Raw genomic sequence first — 12,966 nt, forward strand, 5'->3', positions numbered from 1 at the left:
ACCACAACCATTTCAGACAGTGTGAACAAATGGACATTGGACTAATGGGTTCCAGGGCATGGTGGCTTCGAACAGAAGCAACTACGGTGCCCAAACCCCCCACGTTATATAATATACCAGCACATGACGATAAATCAGAGCTATCCAAAACCATGCAAGCTTGTTGACAATTTTAGTTTTTAATTTATATTATTTACTTATTTTTTGAAATATCATTTTTTGAGTTTCATATTTGTATGTCATATATTCTGAAATGCTAATTTTCAATGTATGCTGAAAATACTGTGTTATGTGTGAATTCTAGTTAGACATGTTAGACATTTGATAGATCTTTTTTGCCTTAAACCAGGTTGAGACTCCTGAACATGTTTAAAGGTTTTTTAACGATGATCAAATGTAGTGCAAAATATGACCCAAACGACTGTTATGTTTTTGTTGTGATCTTAGTAGTCACAAAGGGGGGATGTGTGGTAGAAATTAGTGAGTATATTCTATGGTAAACCATGATTATTAATAGGTTTTATATTTTAAATGGTGGAAAGCATTGTGCTTGCAGAATCTGGGTTCAGAACAGATGGTGCACAGAAATGTCTAGGGAACTGGGGGGAAGCTAAGTTGACCTCAGCCTTTTCAGCCTTGGGTCATCTTGGCTAATGAGGTTGATCCATGCGGACCTCAGAACTGGGCAGTTGATAACATGCTGGGACGAAGATTGACGGGCGGAAACCCCATTGTGACTCCATTCTAAACAAAGAAATTCCTATATGTGTATAAAGGGAGGCTGCAGCCCAATGTTCGAGCAGTGACTCTTAAGACCTACTCGGCTGTTATCGTTGTTGTTTTTCTTCACGATAAAGTATTTTGTCAATTCTTGCACCGGACCCCTTATTTATTTTACTCTCTCTCTCTCTTGAATTAGTCTAAGTGATATATCTCGATTAATCTACTACAAAGGCTGACGTGAAGGCGATTACAGTCCGTGTAATGGGGGCTGAGGACCGAATTAGCACCAACCAAGACGACATCACGTCGCTGCTAGCGGACAACGTGGCCATGAAGGCTACTATTAAGGAGCTAGCGGTCAAGGTCGACGATCTGGAAAACCGCAGTCGACGGTCCAACCTGCGCCGTGTGGGCGTTCCCCGAAGGTAGTGAAGGGACTGACATGTGCATGTTCCTTGAGGGATGGCTGCCGAAGGTGCTTGGTGCCGATACTTTTCCTGGACCCCTGATAATCGAGCGAGCCCACAGGCTCGGTACAGCTAACGAGGGCCTGCATGGCTAACAGAGCGCGGCAATCGGCACGGCCCAGGGTGGTGATAATGAAGCTACTGAACTACGCCGACAAGACGCGAATCATGAGAGTGACCAGGCTGAAGGGACCCATACTGCTGGACAACCAGAGAATAATGTTCTTTCCCGACGTCTCCGCTGACCTTCTCAAACGTAGGAAAGCTTTCAACCAAGTAAAGAAAGACTTGGTGGCCCTCTCCATCCCGAGCCTGCGATACGGAGTCGCTCACCCGGCTACACTATTGATCACCTACAAGGGGAAACGCCATTCTTTTGACGCGGTGAGGACGGCGGAGGATTTTGTGAAAGAACTGAGGGGCCAGCAACATGGATAATGTGGGTAAAAGGCATATTATTTAATAGGTCATTATCACGTTGGCCACATGACTAGCTCTGCTGATTAGGACATATAGTATTATGCATTGTTAGCATTTTGCTTTTCTCGTTTTCATGTGGCGCTACGTATTTTACGGTTCAGGTTAAACTTTGACTGCTTGGCTGTTACTGCCTGTAATATTGCAGTACGGAGGCTAACGGGGGGGTTCCACGCTGATCGCCAGGTATGTTGTTGTTCCTCCTATGACGCTTGCTCGGGTGGACCAGCGCAGTTCCATGATTGAGCTCAGGTTAGAGCTCCTTTGGAAGTGTGTACTTTGGGATGGGTGGGTGTATTTCAGTTGGGGAAGTACACTCTGTTGTGTTTTCATTTTCTGTTTGATATTGTGTGGGGATTAGTTTTTGCCTTTTGTTTTCTCTTGGGCATTTTTTATTTTCTTTATTTATGTTTGCAGCCACTTTGCATATACCTGTCAGGGCATTAATGTGTGGATCATTCTCAGATATGGCCTCTGATCTTCAGTTCACGTCCTGGAATGTGAGAGGACTAAATAAGATTGTCAAGCTTAAACAGGTTATGAACAGGCTCTGGCAGCTTAAAGCCAAAATAATTTTCCTACAGGAGACTCACTTGTCTTCAGAGGATGTGATAAGGGTGAGGAGAAGATGGCCTGGTCAGGTGTTTTCAGCCTCTTTTAGCTCGAACTCAAGAGTGGTGATAACTCTTAGACACGAGCTGTGCCCTTTAAGCTTATACGTGTCACTGAAGACGGACTTGGCAGATACCTTATTATCGAATGTGAACTTCTTTCAGTCAAAGAAAATTGAGTTAATGTATATGGGACAAATATAGATAATCCAACCTTCTTTCAACATCTTTTCTTGATGTTGGCTCCTTTGCCTGGCCAAAATATTATAGGTGGAGACTTTAATTGTACTCTCCAACCGGAATTAGATAGATCCACTGATGTTGACACCGCTCACCCCTTGACTAGAAAACTGCTTCAGTGCATAAAAGATTTTAATCTGGTGGATGTATGGAGAAATAAATATTCTAACCAGAGAACATTTTCTTGTTACTCTGGCACTCATCAGAACTTTTCTAGAATTGATTATTATCTGGTCTCAGCAGAGTTGATTCCAAAAATTTCAAAATGCTGGTATGATAGTGTAACCTGCGTTGTGTTTTGTTTCCTTCAAGCATGGACTCGGACGCTCAGCATTGGGTGCAGCGGTTTTATTGCCTGCACAATGGGTCAGCAACATAAAGGACAGGTTTAGAGCATTTCCTGGTCCGCCTGCAGCAGTTACCGTCTTTTCTGCTCTATAATTTATTATATATATTTAAAACAGAGTCGCGCTAAACAGCGCGCATAAACAGGTGATCCCTCCCCTCATCTGGCGACCGGCGGTATTGCATGTAAAAATGGCGGGACCGGCTAGACATTCTAGATTTTGAATGCTAGCAACGCCACAAGTGGGATTATAAACATACATGTAACTAAAACAACCTATCGGTTACCTGCACAATGGGTCAGCAACATAAAGGACAGGTTTAGAGCATTTCCTGGTCCGTCTAGACAAAATACATACAATATTACAAATGCAAACGAAAATCAAAACTCAAATAAAAGAAACAATACAATGCCAAATATATGAAGAGTGTATTAAACAACCGTCTACAGATACGTGACAATGATAAAATTACTTCAATAAATGTTTCATGCGGACACGTTTTATGCTCAACCTACCTGCAGCAGTTACCGTCTTTTCTGCTGCAGGATATCCGGAATACAACATTAGCGACATATCAAAATAAAAGTCTTGACCCAATGATACAGGATTTAACTATATACATACTAATTTTATTTGTTCCGTTACAATAGCATCCTAATCTCGGATCACGCCCCAACCTCGCTTCTTATTAAATTTTCGAATGTGGCACCGCCCCCCTCTAGGTGGCGCTTACAATCAATCTGGCTTAGGGCTTTATAGAGTATATTGGAAAACAAATAGATTTATATTTTGATATCAACACTGACCAGACAACTGCATCTGTGAGGTGGGAAGCATTTAAAGCCTTCCTGAGAGGCCAAATGATTAGTTTCACCAGCTTTAAATATAAATCTCTGAGATTAGAAATGGAGAAACTTGAAAAAGCAATTAAAGAAACTGAGGGCAAATTTTTTGAAAATCCTGACCGTCTACTCATTATGGAACTTAACAAACTGAAAGCAAAGTATAATGTTTTGTCGACAAATAAGGCAACAAAAAGCTTGATGAGATTAAAGCAATCGTATTATGAACAGGGAGAGAGGGCGGGTAAGTTACTTGCCTGGCGCATAAAGCAGATGCAAGCCGAGAGGGCAATAAACTCCATCTTGACAGATAAAGGAGATACAACTTCAGACCCAAAGGAGATAAATGGCACTTTTCAATGTTTTTACCAAAATGTATATGGCTCTGAATACTCAGAGTATACTCTGAATACCTCCTTGCAAAGTGCTGGCGAGGAGGCTGGAACGAGTCTTACCTCGAATGGTCCATTTGGACCAGAGTGGATTTGTACAGGGTAGACAGGGCTTCCACAATACGAGGCGGTTGCTTAATATTCTATTTGAAAAGTCTGGCCTCCTTGACCACTCTGTCCTGTCATTGGACGCAGAGAAGGCTTTTGACAGGATAGAGTGGCAATACCTATTTGATGTCCTGCAAAGATTTGGTGTGGGTGTACATTTTCTCAGATGGGTTCAGCTTTTGTACTCCAACCCAAAAGCTGAAGTTCTAACTAATGGTCTCGTGTCAACGCCATTTAGGCTTAACCGTGGAACGAGACAGGGCTGCCCCCTCTCTCTTACTCTTCATCCTGGCTATTGAGCCACTTGCCATGGCAATTCGCAAGCATGCTGACATTACAGGAATTAAAGTCGGAGACATAGAACATCGTATCTCGTTGTAGGCGGATGATGTAATTTTATTTTGTTCCAGATTGGAGAAAACACTACCTAGCCTGCTGGATTTGATGAGAACATTTGGTACCTTTTCAGGCTATAAAATAAACAATAGTAAATCAGTGATAATGTTTTTGACTGAAAATGAGAGAAATAGTCCTCCGATTGCTAAACCATTTACTGTGTCAAAACAGGGATTTACTTATTTAGGCGTCAAAATTACTCTTTTGACAAAAAAAATTCAGTCAATTATGACCCCCTTGTGGATCACGTCGCACAATTGATAAATAGATGGACAAAATTACCCATATCCTTAATCTGACGCATTAACGTCCTGAAAATGTCGATTTTGAGTACATTTTTATACCTCTTCGTCAATTCCACTCTCTCCTGCTCCTTCCTTCTTTAAATTGCTTAACAAAATTTTCACAAACTTCATTTGGAATAACAAACAGCCTAGACTCTAGACTTTCCTTGTTGTATTTGCCATATGACAGAGGTGTGCTGCAATTTCCGAATTTCCTTTGGTCTCCAAATCAGAAATTTTGTTCTATCCAAGCAGTGTAATAGTCTGGCGCTCCCCCCCTTGTCCATTTTGGAAGATGTCACTTTCAAATATTTAAGAGCTAGGGGGCAGGTGTCTGTGATTTAAAATTTGTTTGTTAGTGAATCTAAGGAGTCTTCAAATAATATTTTACGGGCATGGAATATGGATTTAGATGAAAGTATATCAGAGGAAGAATGGTCAGAAGAATTCTACACTGTTAAAATATAAATGGCTCAGTAGACAGTACATTACTCCGGTCAAGCTGAACCACTTTAACCCAATATTCCCGATACGTGCTTTAAATGTAGCCAGCAGAAGGGGTCATTGTTTCATTGTATGTGGAGCTGTCCACAGGTTGCACACTTTTGGAGAGAGGTACTGAACGTTATTGGCCGTATTATTGGAAAGGTGATGCCTACTGATCCTAAGCTATGTATCCTAAATATTTACCCTGATAATTTTGTGATAACTAAAGATAAAAAATCTTTAATTGGTATGTGTCTGCTGGAGGCTAAAAGGTGCATTGCTAGGTCTTGGAAAAAACCAACTGTCTGTGGCGTTTCTGAATGGTTAAACGGAGTGACTTCCTATCTGGCACTGGAAAAGATAAGTTCATTCACAAAAAACAGGATTGATAGGTTTTGGAGTATTTGGAAGGTCTTTTATAATTTCTTAGAAAATGAAGGTATACGAAATGATGGGAGTGATGAAGTGAACTGATTGGATTGCTATTGTGGCTGTGCGTTTTTTTTATTTTTTTCTTGTTTGTTTTGTTTTGCTTTTTTTTATCTATTCATAATTTATGTTTAATCATTATTCTGTGAAGGCATGCTCATGTGCATGTATATTGTTTTAGTACTCATAGTGCATCATCTTTATGTGTATACAGAATTTTTTATACAATCACATACTTATATAATATTTCCATCTTGGTTTTATGTTCAATTTAACAAAGCTGCTGTGATCCTTTTGTTATGCGGAGGGGGGGTGTGGGATGGATGCGCTTTTAGTAATTGCTCTCTTTGTGTGCGCTGTTTGTGCATACTATCTGTTTTGTTTTTCGCTGCTGTGTAGAAAACAAAAATCCAATAAATATATATTTTAAAAAAAAAATAGACTGTTGACAACATTGTTTAATATGTTCAGATAATTATGAGACATATTCTGAATTATATGATGTATCTTAGAGTCAGGGCCCTCTTCAAACCATGATGATCCCACAGAAGAAACCAGTGGGGTTGAAATAGAAGTAGGGGAGAAGGAGGACAGTCTAAGGCCCCGTTTACACGAAGGGAAAACGCAGATATTTTCACGCGGTTTGGCCTCTCATTTACACGAAAACGCAGTTTTTGTCACAGAAAACGATCATTTCTAAAAACTCCGGCCAAGGTGGAGATTTCTGAAAACGCCAGTTATGTGTTGTCGTGTCAACGGGGAGAAACGGGGTTTTAGGTTCTGAAGCGTCACATTATGCGCCAGGAAATGCTTAACGTCATATGAGCGCCCTATGTTTACAGTTTGTTTGGCTATCATGGATGCTGTTAAGGTGGAACTAATTTTTACGTTTGTGCAAACTCTTTTAGCCTCTTTGCATTTGCAAATGCAACTAATATACTATATCGAGGAGCAGAGGCAAAGGAGTGCTCGGAGGTCAGCACTTTTACTGCAGCTTTCCCTTCCAAGACGTTTGCACATTGCCTGCCAACGTCGCCGCCGCCGATTTTGGATCCGACCTGGGCGCACTGCGGTCTGGTGGGAAAACTTTGAGGAAGAAGTCGTCCTCCCGGAGGAATGGCATGAGAACTTCCGAATGTCGCGGTCATCTTTACTGTCGCTTTCGGAGTTACTGCGTCCCTTCATAGAAGGTCAGACTACTGTCATGCGGACGCCGGTCAGTGTCGAGAAAAAAGTTGCCCTTACCCTATACTATTTAGCTGATGAGGGTAGACTACGTAAGACGGCAAACGCATTCGGTCTATCTAGATCGGCCGTTTCAGTAATAATCAGAAAGGTGTGTAGAGCGATAACTGTCCACTTGGGTCCTAAATATTTAACACTCCCGAAAACCGAAGCTGCTGTCCAGCAACTTGTGCAGGGATTTGAAGAAGCTCATGGCCTCCCTCAGTGCCTAAGTGCTGTGGATGGGACGCATGTAGAGATAAAGCAACCACCAGCCAATTCCACTGATTACATAAATAGGAAAGGGAGGTTTACCTTAAACATTCAAGCCACCTGCGATCACAAATATGCCTTCATGGACGTGGTAGTGAAATGGCCTGGGAGCGTGCACGACGCCCGTATTTTTGCAAACTCCACACTTAACAAGTTCTTCAAAGATGGAAGCATCCCTACCTGTCCAAGGCAAATCGTTGAAGATGAAGAGGCCATACCAGTTTACATACTAGGCGACCCTGCATATCCACTGCTCCCATATCTTATGAAAGAATATGTCAACGGGGGAAGCACTGTCCAGGAGCAGTACTTTGGACTGTCTTTGTGCCAAGCAAGGATGGTCATAGAATGTGCGTTTGGGAGACTAAAAGCCCGGTTCGGAGCCCTGAGAAGGGCCATGGACATTAATCTGGCTGATCTTCCCTTTGTAATTTATGCATGTTTCGTGCTGCACAATTACTGTGAGGCTTCCAAGGACAAGGTAGACGACAACAGTGTTGCTGAGGCAATTCAACACCACAGGGAAAACCAGCCAGACACACAACCAGCTGCCAGAGGAGACTGCATGACAGAGGGGAAGAGGGTGAGGAGAATCCTCACTCAATTCCTGGATCCATAAAATGGACAATCTTCTCTCCATTGTGTGTGCATGTTCGTTGGGTTTGTGATATATCACAGTATGACGGGTTAAAGTTGTCATTGTCATAGTTTACAATATTTATTTTATTTACTATGTTCATCACAGACCTAAAAACTGTGCTCCTCACATACCAGTACTTAAGCAGTATGTTTTGGCTACATTTCAAGGTGTTAAGCATTTAAACATGTTAAAGCAAAAATGTTTAGTTTTCTGTTATTTACATTGTACATGTTTACAAGTCACTTGGCTGTAATGTATCGACATTGCCAAGTGTAAATATTAGTTTTTTGGTAGAATGCCATTATCCAAATACAGAATGAGAAATTCTAAATGGTCCTGTGTGAATGCTTTCTATAATAGGTTGATCTGGTTTGACAAATATTGAATAATCACAGACACACGTATTCATTTTTTACATAATTTTACTTCTGAAGAGACACTTGACAGACACAATCAAATTGCCTGTGTCATTAATCCAGAAAATCAGGCGAGCATAGTAGTGCAAATAAGTGGCATCTGTAGTGCAAATTGGCAAATAAATAAATAATTCAAGTAAACTTAGGAATTCACAAAAGTAGTGCAAATAAGTGGCATCTGTAGTGCAAATTGGCAAATAAATAAATAATTCAAGTAAACTTAAGAGGAATTCACAAAAGTATTGCAAATAAGCTGCCTGTGCGGGCAAAAGTCACTTTCAAGTAAAAAAAACACTTCAAGAGCCCTTAACTCAAGTCTACCTATATATATATATTACCCATTTTAAAACTCTTGGTACTCGCCCAGGGTAACATTTCTAACTAAAAAGTCCCCAAAATACAATAACGATTGGCAAAAAAAAAACTATTTAAACTTTTTATATTAGTATCCCTAATCTTCGTTAAGGGCTTGGGTATATGAAAACTGACCATGCATGCCCTCAACAGGTGTGTGTGTTAAATCAGTAAGGTTGACGGTGCTCAGTGGCACTGCATTGGGTGGTCTGTTGTCAGCCGACGAGTTGGATGGGAATGAGTGCTGAATTTGTGCTGAATTTGGGAAATAGGAGTGTGTGTGTAGTGGTGGCGTGTGTGCATATACTGGTCCATAAGGACCTCTTCCCTCAAATGGGATTCTGTAATGTGGCGGTGGCGGTGTCTGCACAACTTGCCGCAGGACAGCAAACCCATCTGCAATTGATGACGTTAGCCTATCAAGGGTATTTGTAATTTTGGAGAAATTCTCAGATGCCTTCTTTTCCGAGTTCTCAATAATTTCCACAAGTTTCTTCTTGATATTTTTGTCATCCTCAACGGCATTCAGCCACTGGGCCTCTGCAGGCAGCCTCCTCTTTAAGCGTTCATGCCGGTGTCCCTTCAGTTTAGCCTTTACAGAGTAGACCAAAGAAAATGTATTAAAACATGCTCATTTGCAGAAGTAAACCGATCCAAAAATAATCACATTTGATATTACCATGATGAATGATGGCCTATATTTCCCTCAGCATAATTAAACACAATGTCACGATTCATTGCCGTACTGTTGTAGCACATGAGGACGACTGATGTGACTTCTCTTCATCTACTTTTTCATTTTTGCCTTTTACCACTACCACTTTCTATGTGTATGCATTGTTTACACACTAAGTGACACACTATTGTGACGAAGACATTTCCTTCAGGTTGAATTTTTCTGATGAAGTATTTCATATTTCACATATACATGCACACAATTCATTGAAACAAAGCCAACAATACATACCTGAAGCATGTCTCTCCTCTGCTTCACTGTGGGGGTGATGGCCACACTGCCATCAACATCATCAACCTCTGCGTCCTCGACTTCCACCAAGGACGAAGCAGATGTGACGGGGGAAGGAGGGACGGAATCCTCCAGTTCGTTTGTCTCGATGCCGGAGGCGATGGTCGTAGTGGCTGGGGAACCACCCCAAACCTGCTCGCAAAGTTCAAAGTACAGGAGCACCACTCTTCCGTGGCCGCTCCTGCGTCCGGTGTCCACAGAATGTCTATATTTCCCTCTTATTGCCTTAATTTTTGTTGTCAGATGGGCTCGCGTTATCTCATTCTGCACATGAGGAAACTCCTCGTTTGACTCGGACGGGTATAGCTCCAAAAAATGCGCCAACATGTCGACGTATTTGGACTGGCAAGATTCCCAGTCCAAATTGTCTTGGGCTTTACTTGCCTTGTAGTCTAAAGCGACCTTAAGGAGTAACTCCACTTCGCTGTCTGTCCACACGAATGAACCTCGCGCCATATTGTTTGGAATGAACAGGAAGACGGTCGTGTTATTTGTTGTTGTTGATTCTGAGGATTCTGATTGGCTTGCATGGTTTTATCCTTCTCCCTACATTGCCCCTCATAGGTTTGGCATAGTTATAATGGCGCTCGACGGCGTATTTATGCGTTTTGATGTAAACGACAACTTATTTGAAAACGATGTTGTGTGCACGATGTTATTTTTGAAAACGGAGGGGGGGGAATATTCGTTTCTATAAATACCCTGCTACGTATAAACGTGGCCTAAGTAGAAGCAGCACTGTCAGTCTATTAGCTTATTTCTGTCTATAGTAACTACAACCTAGGTAAATGTGTAACTAAATACTAACTAACTATCTAGTGCATTGATTCTTAACCATAGGGCCGCGGCCCAAACTTGGGCCGCCAGCGCCCCCTAGAGGGCTGCGAAAAACTTTCAGTTTTGCACCTGTGGGCCCCAAGGGCCGCGGGACTTTGTAGATTATCAAGTGAAGACAGAGATATGTTATGCATGAGACGCTCAGTAACTTACAATGCCGTTTTCGACCACGCGGTGGCGGTAATGCATCACGCAGTTGTTTAGGAAGCGCGAATACACAGAGAAGAAGAGTCTTCTTCGCTCGCTGCGGCAAATATGGATACGTTTTTTAAAAGAAAACATGACGACGAACATCCTGACCCCTCCACCCAAAAGACAAAGTTTTTGCGGAAATACAATGTCGACTTCATTAAATACGGTTTCGTAAATGGAGGAACAGAGGCAGTGCCAAAAGCCCAGTGTGTGGAGTGTGGGCTAATGCTGTCCAACAAAGCCCTCAAGCCCTCAAAACTACAGCGGCATCTAGAGACCAAGCACCCGATGCTCGTGGGAAAGCCGGTGGATTATTTTAAGAGGAAGGAGAGTGGACTGCAGATGCAGAAAAGGTCTGTCGTGTCACTGACGAGCAACTCTAAATGTGCATTGAAAGCGAGCTACCTCGTAGCCAGACGTGTTGCACAGACTAAGAAGGCATTCACCATAGCGGAGGAGTTGGTTCTGCCTGCCGCTGTTGATATGTGCCGTGAGATGATCGGAGAGGCCGCTGCAAAAAAGCTGCTGACCATCCCACTCTCAAACGACACTGTGAGTCACCGTATCGCAGACATGGCCTCAGACATACAGCATCAACTTATAGAAAGAATAAAAAGTAGCCCTTTTTTTTCTTTGCAACTAAACGAGTCCAGGGATGTCACGAATGCTGCACTGCTGCTAGTTTTTGTTCGCTATCGCTGGGACAGTAGTTTGCACGAAGACATACTGTTTTGTGGAGAGCTACCAACACGCACTACGGCTCAAGAATGTTTCCGCTGCATGGATAACTACTTCACTGAGAACGGCCTGGACTGGCAGAACTGCGTCGGGGTGTGCAGCGACGGTGCAGCATCAATGACTGGCAGGCATCATGGTGTCATTAGACAGATACTTGATCGTGCACCAGAAGCTAAATGGACACACTGTTTTCTCCACCGCGAAAGCCTTTCAGCAAAAAAGATGTCACCAGATCTCCACCAGGTGATGGATGTAAGGGTGAAAACCATAAACTTTATTAAAAACAATGCAGTGAACTCCAGATGTTTTGCTAAGCTTTGTGAGGACATAGAAGCAGATCATGTCCAGCTGCTATATCACAGTGAAGTGAGATGGCTCTCAAGAGGACTGGTCCTCAATCGTTTGTTTGAACTGAGGAATGAGGTCTTCTCTTTTCTCACTGAGAAAAAATCTCATCTTGCACATTACTATGCTGACACAATGTTCACAGCAAAACTTGCCTACCTCTGTGACATTTTTTCACTACTGAACCAACTGAACACCTCACTTCAAGGAAGAAACAGCAACATATTTTTTGTTGCAGACAAAGTTGAAGCTTTCAAGAGGAAACTTGCTTTGTGGACGAAGAGGGCCCAGGAAAAGAGGATAGACATGTTTCCACTTTTGTCTGACATTTTCGAAAACTCCCCTCATGTCAATATCAGTGACTCAGTCTCCCAGCCCCTCTCACAACTGGCAGAGAAATTTGGTGACTACTTTCCTGAGGATCCCAGAGAGGGAAACATGTGGATTTTGGACCCATTTGCATTGGATCCCACTGCAAGTGATGTTGCTTTGCCCTCACACCTGGAATCCCAGCTTCTGGAAGTTTCCACTGACAGCACTTTAAAGCTGCAGCGGGGCAAACTGGACCTGGGCTCCTTCTGGATTGCAGTCTCAAAGGAGCACCCATGTCTTGCACTGAGGGCTGTGAAACTCCTGCTCCCATTCACAACTACGTACCTGTGTGAATCAGGGTTCTCCATTGTGGCCACAACTAAGACCAAAACCCGAAACAGACTCAGAGCAACACTGGAGGCTACTCTGAGAGTGAGCCTTTCTCCCATTCCGCCCAGACTGGATCTGATTATGTCTCAGAGGCAGGCCCAAGTGTCTCATTAAGAGGTGAAGATAAAAAGGGAGTTGTTGTTCATTGTTGTTATTATTTGTGTCATTGTTCATTTGTCACAGATATAAAGATTCTTCTTCGTCATGAAAAAATGGAGACTGCTGAAGCAATTTTTTAAATGGCTTTGCAGATTATAAGGCTATAGTTTCATTTGCACTTTATTTCAATTTTATTTACAGTTTATTTATTTAATTTAAAAATAGATTTATATTATTTGAATGCATTTATTTTATCACCCCCTTTTTTTTTTATTCTTTTTTTTTTTATTAATTTAAAGTACAATCCTAATATTTTT

The 12,966-nt window shown here is 42.1% G+C and overlaps 2 protein-coding genes across 2 annotated transcripts; one reads left to right on the top strand and one right to left on the bottom strand.

Annotated features, from left to right (window-relative positions):
* Window positions 1–8,751: 8,751 nt before the first annotated feature.
* LOC130405080 (uncharacterized) lies at window positions 8,752–10,277 on the bottom strand. Its single transcript, XM_056610043.1, has 2 exons — window positions 9,677–10,277; window positions 8,752–9,301 (listed from the first exon to the last, which is right to left on the bottom strand). The coding sequence occupies exons 1-2, from the start codon at window positions 10,190–10,192 to the stop codon at window positions 8,807–8,809; spliced, it is 1,011 nt and encodes a 336-aa protein (XP_056466018.1). The 5' UTR covers window positions 10,193–10,277; the 3' UTR covers window positions 8,752–8,806.
* A 282-nt stretch (window positions 10,278–10,559) lies between these two features.
* Window positions 10,560–12,759, top strand: LOC130405030 (SCAN domain-containing protein 3-like). The gene has a single exon (XM_056609984.1). The coding sequence runs from the start codon at window positions 10,829–10,831 to the stop codon at window positions 12,662–12,664; it is 1,836 nt and encodes a 611-aa protein (XP_056465959.1). The 5' UTR covers window positions 10,560–10,828; the 3' UTR covers window positions 12,665–12,759.
* Window positions 12,760–12,966: the final 207 nt, after the last annotated feature.

The sequence above is a fragment of the Gadus chalcogrammus genome, chromosome 15 (assembly GCF_026213295.1).
Source record: "Gadus chalcogrammus isolate NIFS_2021 chromosome 15, NIFS_Gcha_1.0, whole genome shotgun sequence".
In the NCBI taxonomy this organism is placed as follows: Eukaryota; Metazoa; Chordata; class Actinopteri; order Gadiformes; family Gadidae; genus Gadus; species Gadus chalcogrammus.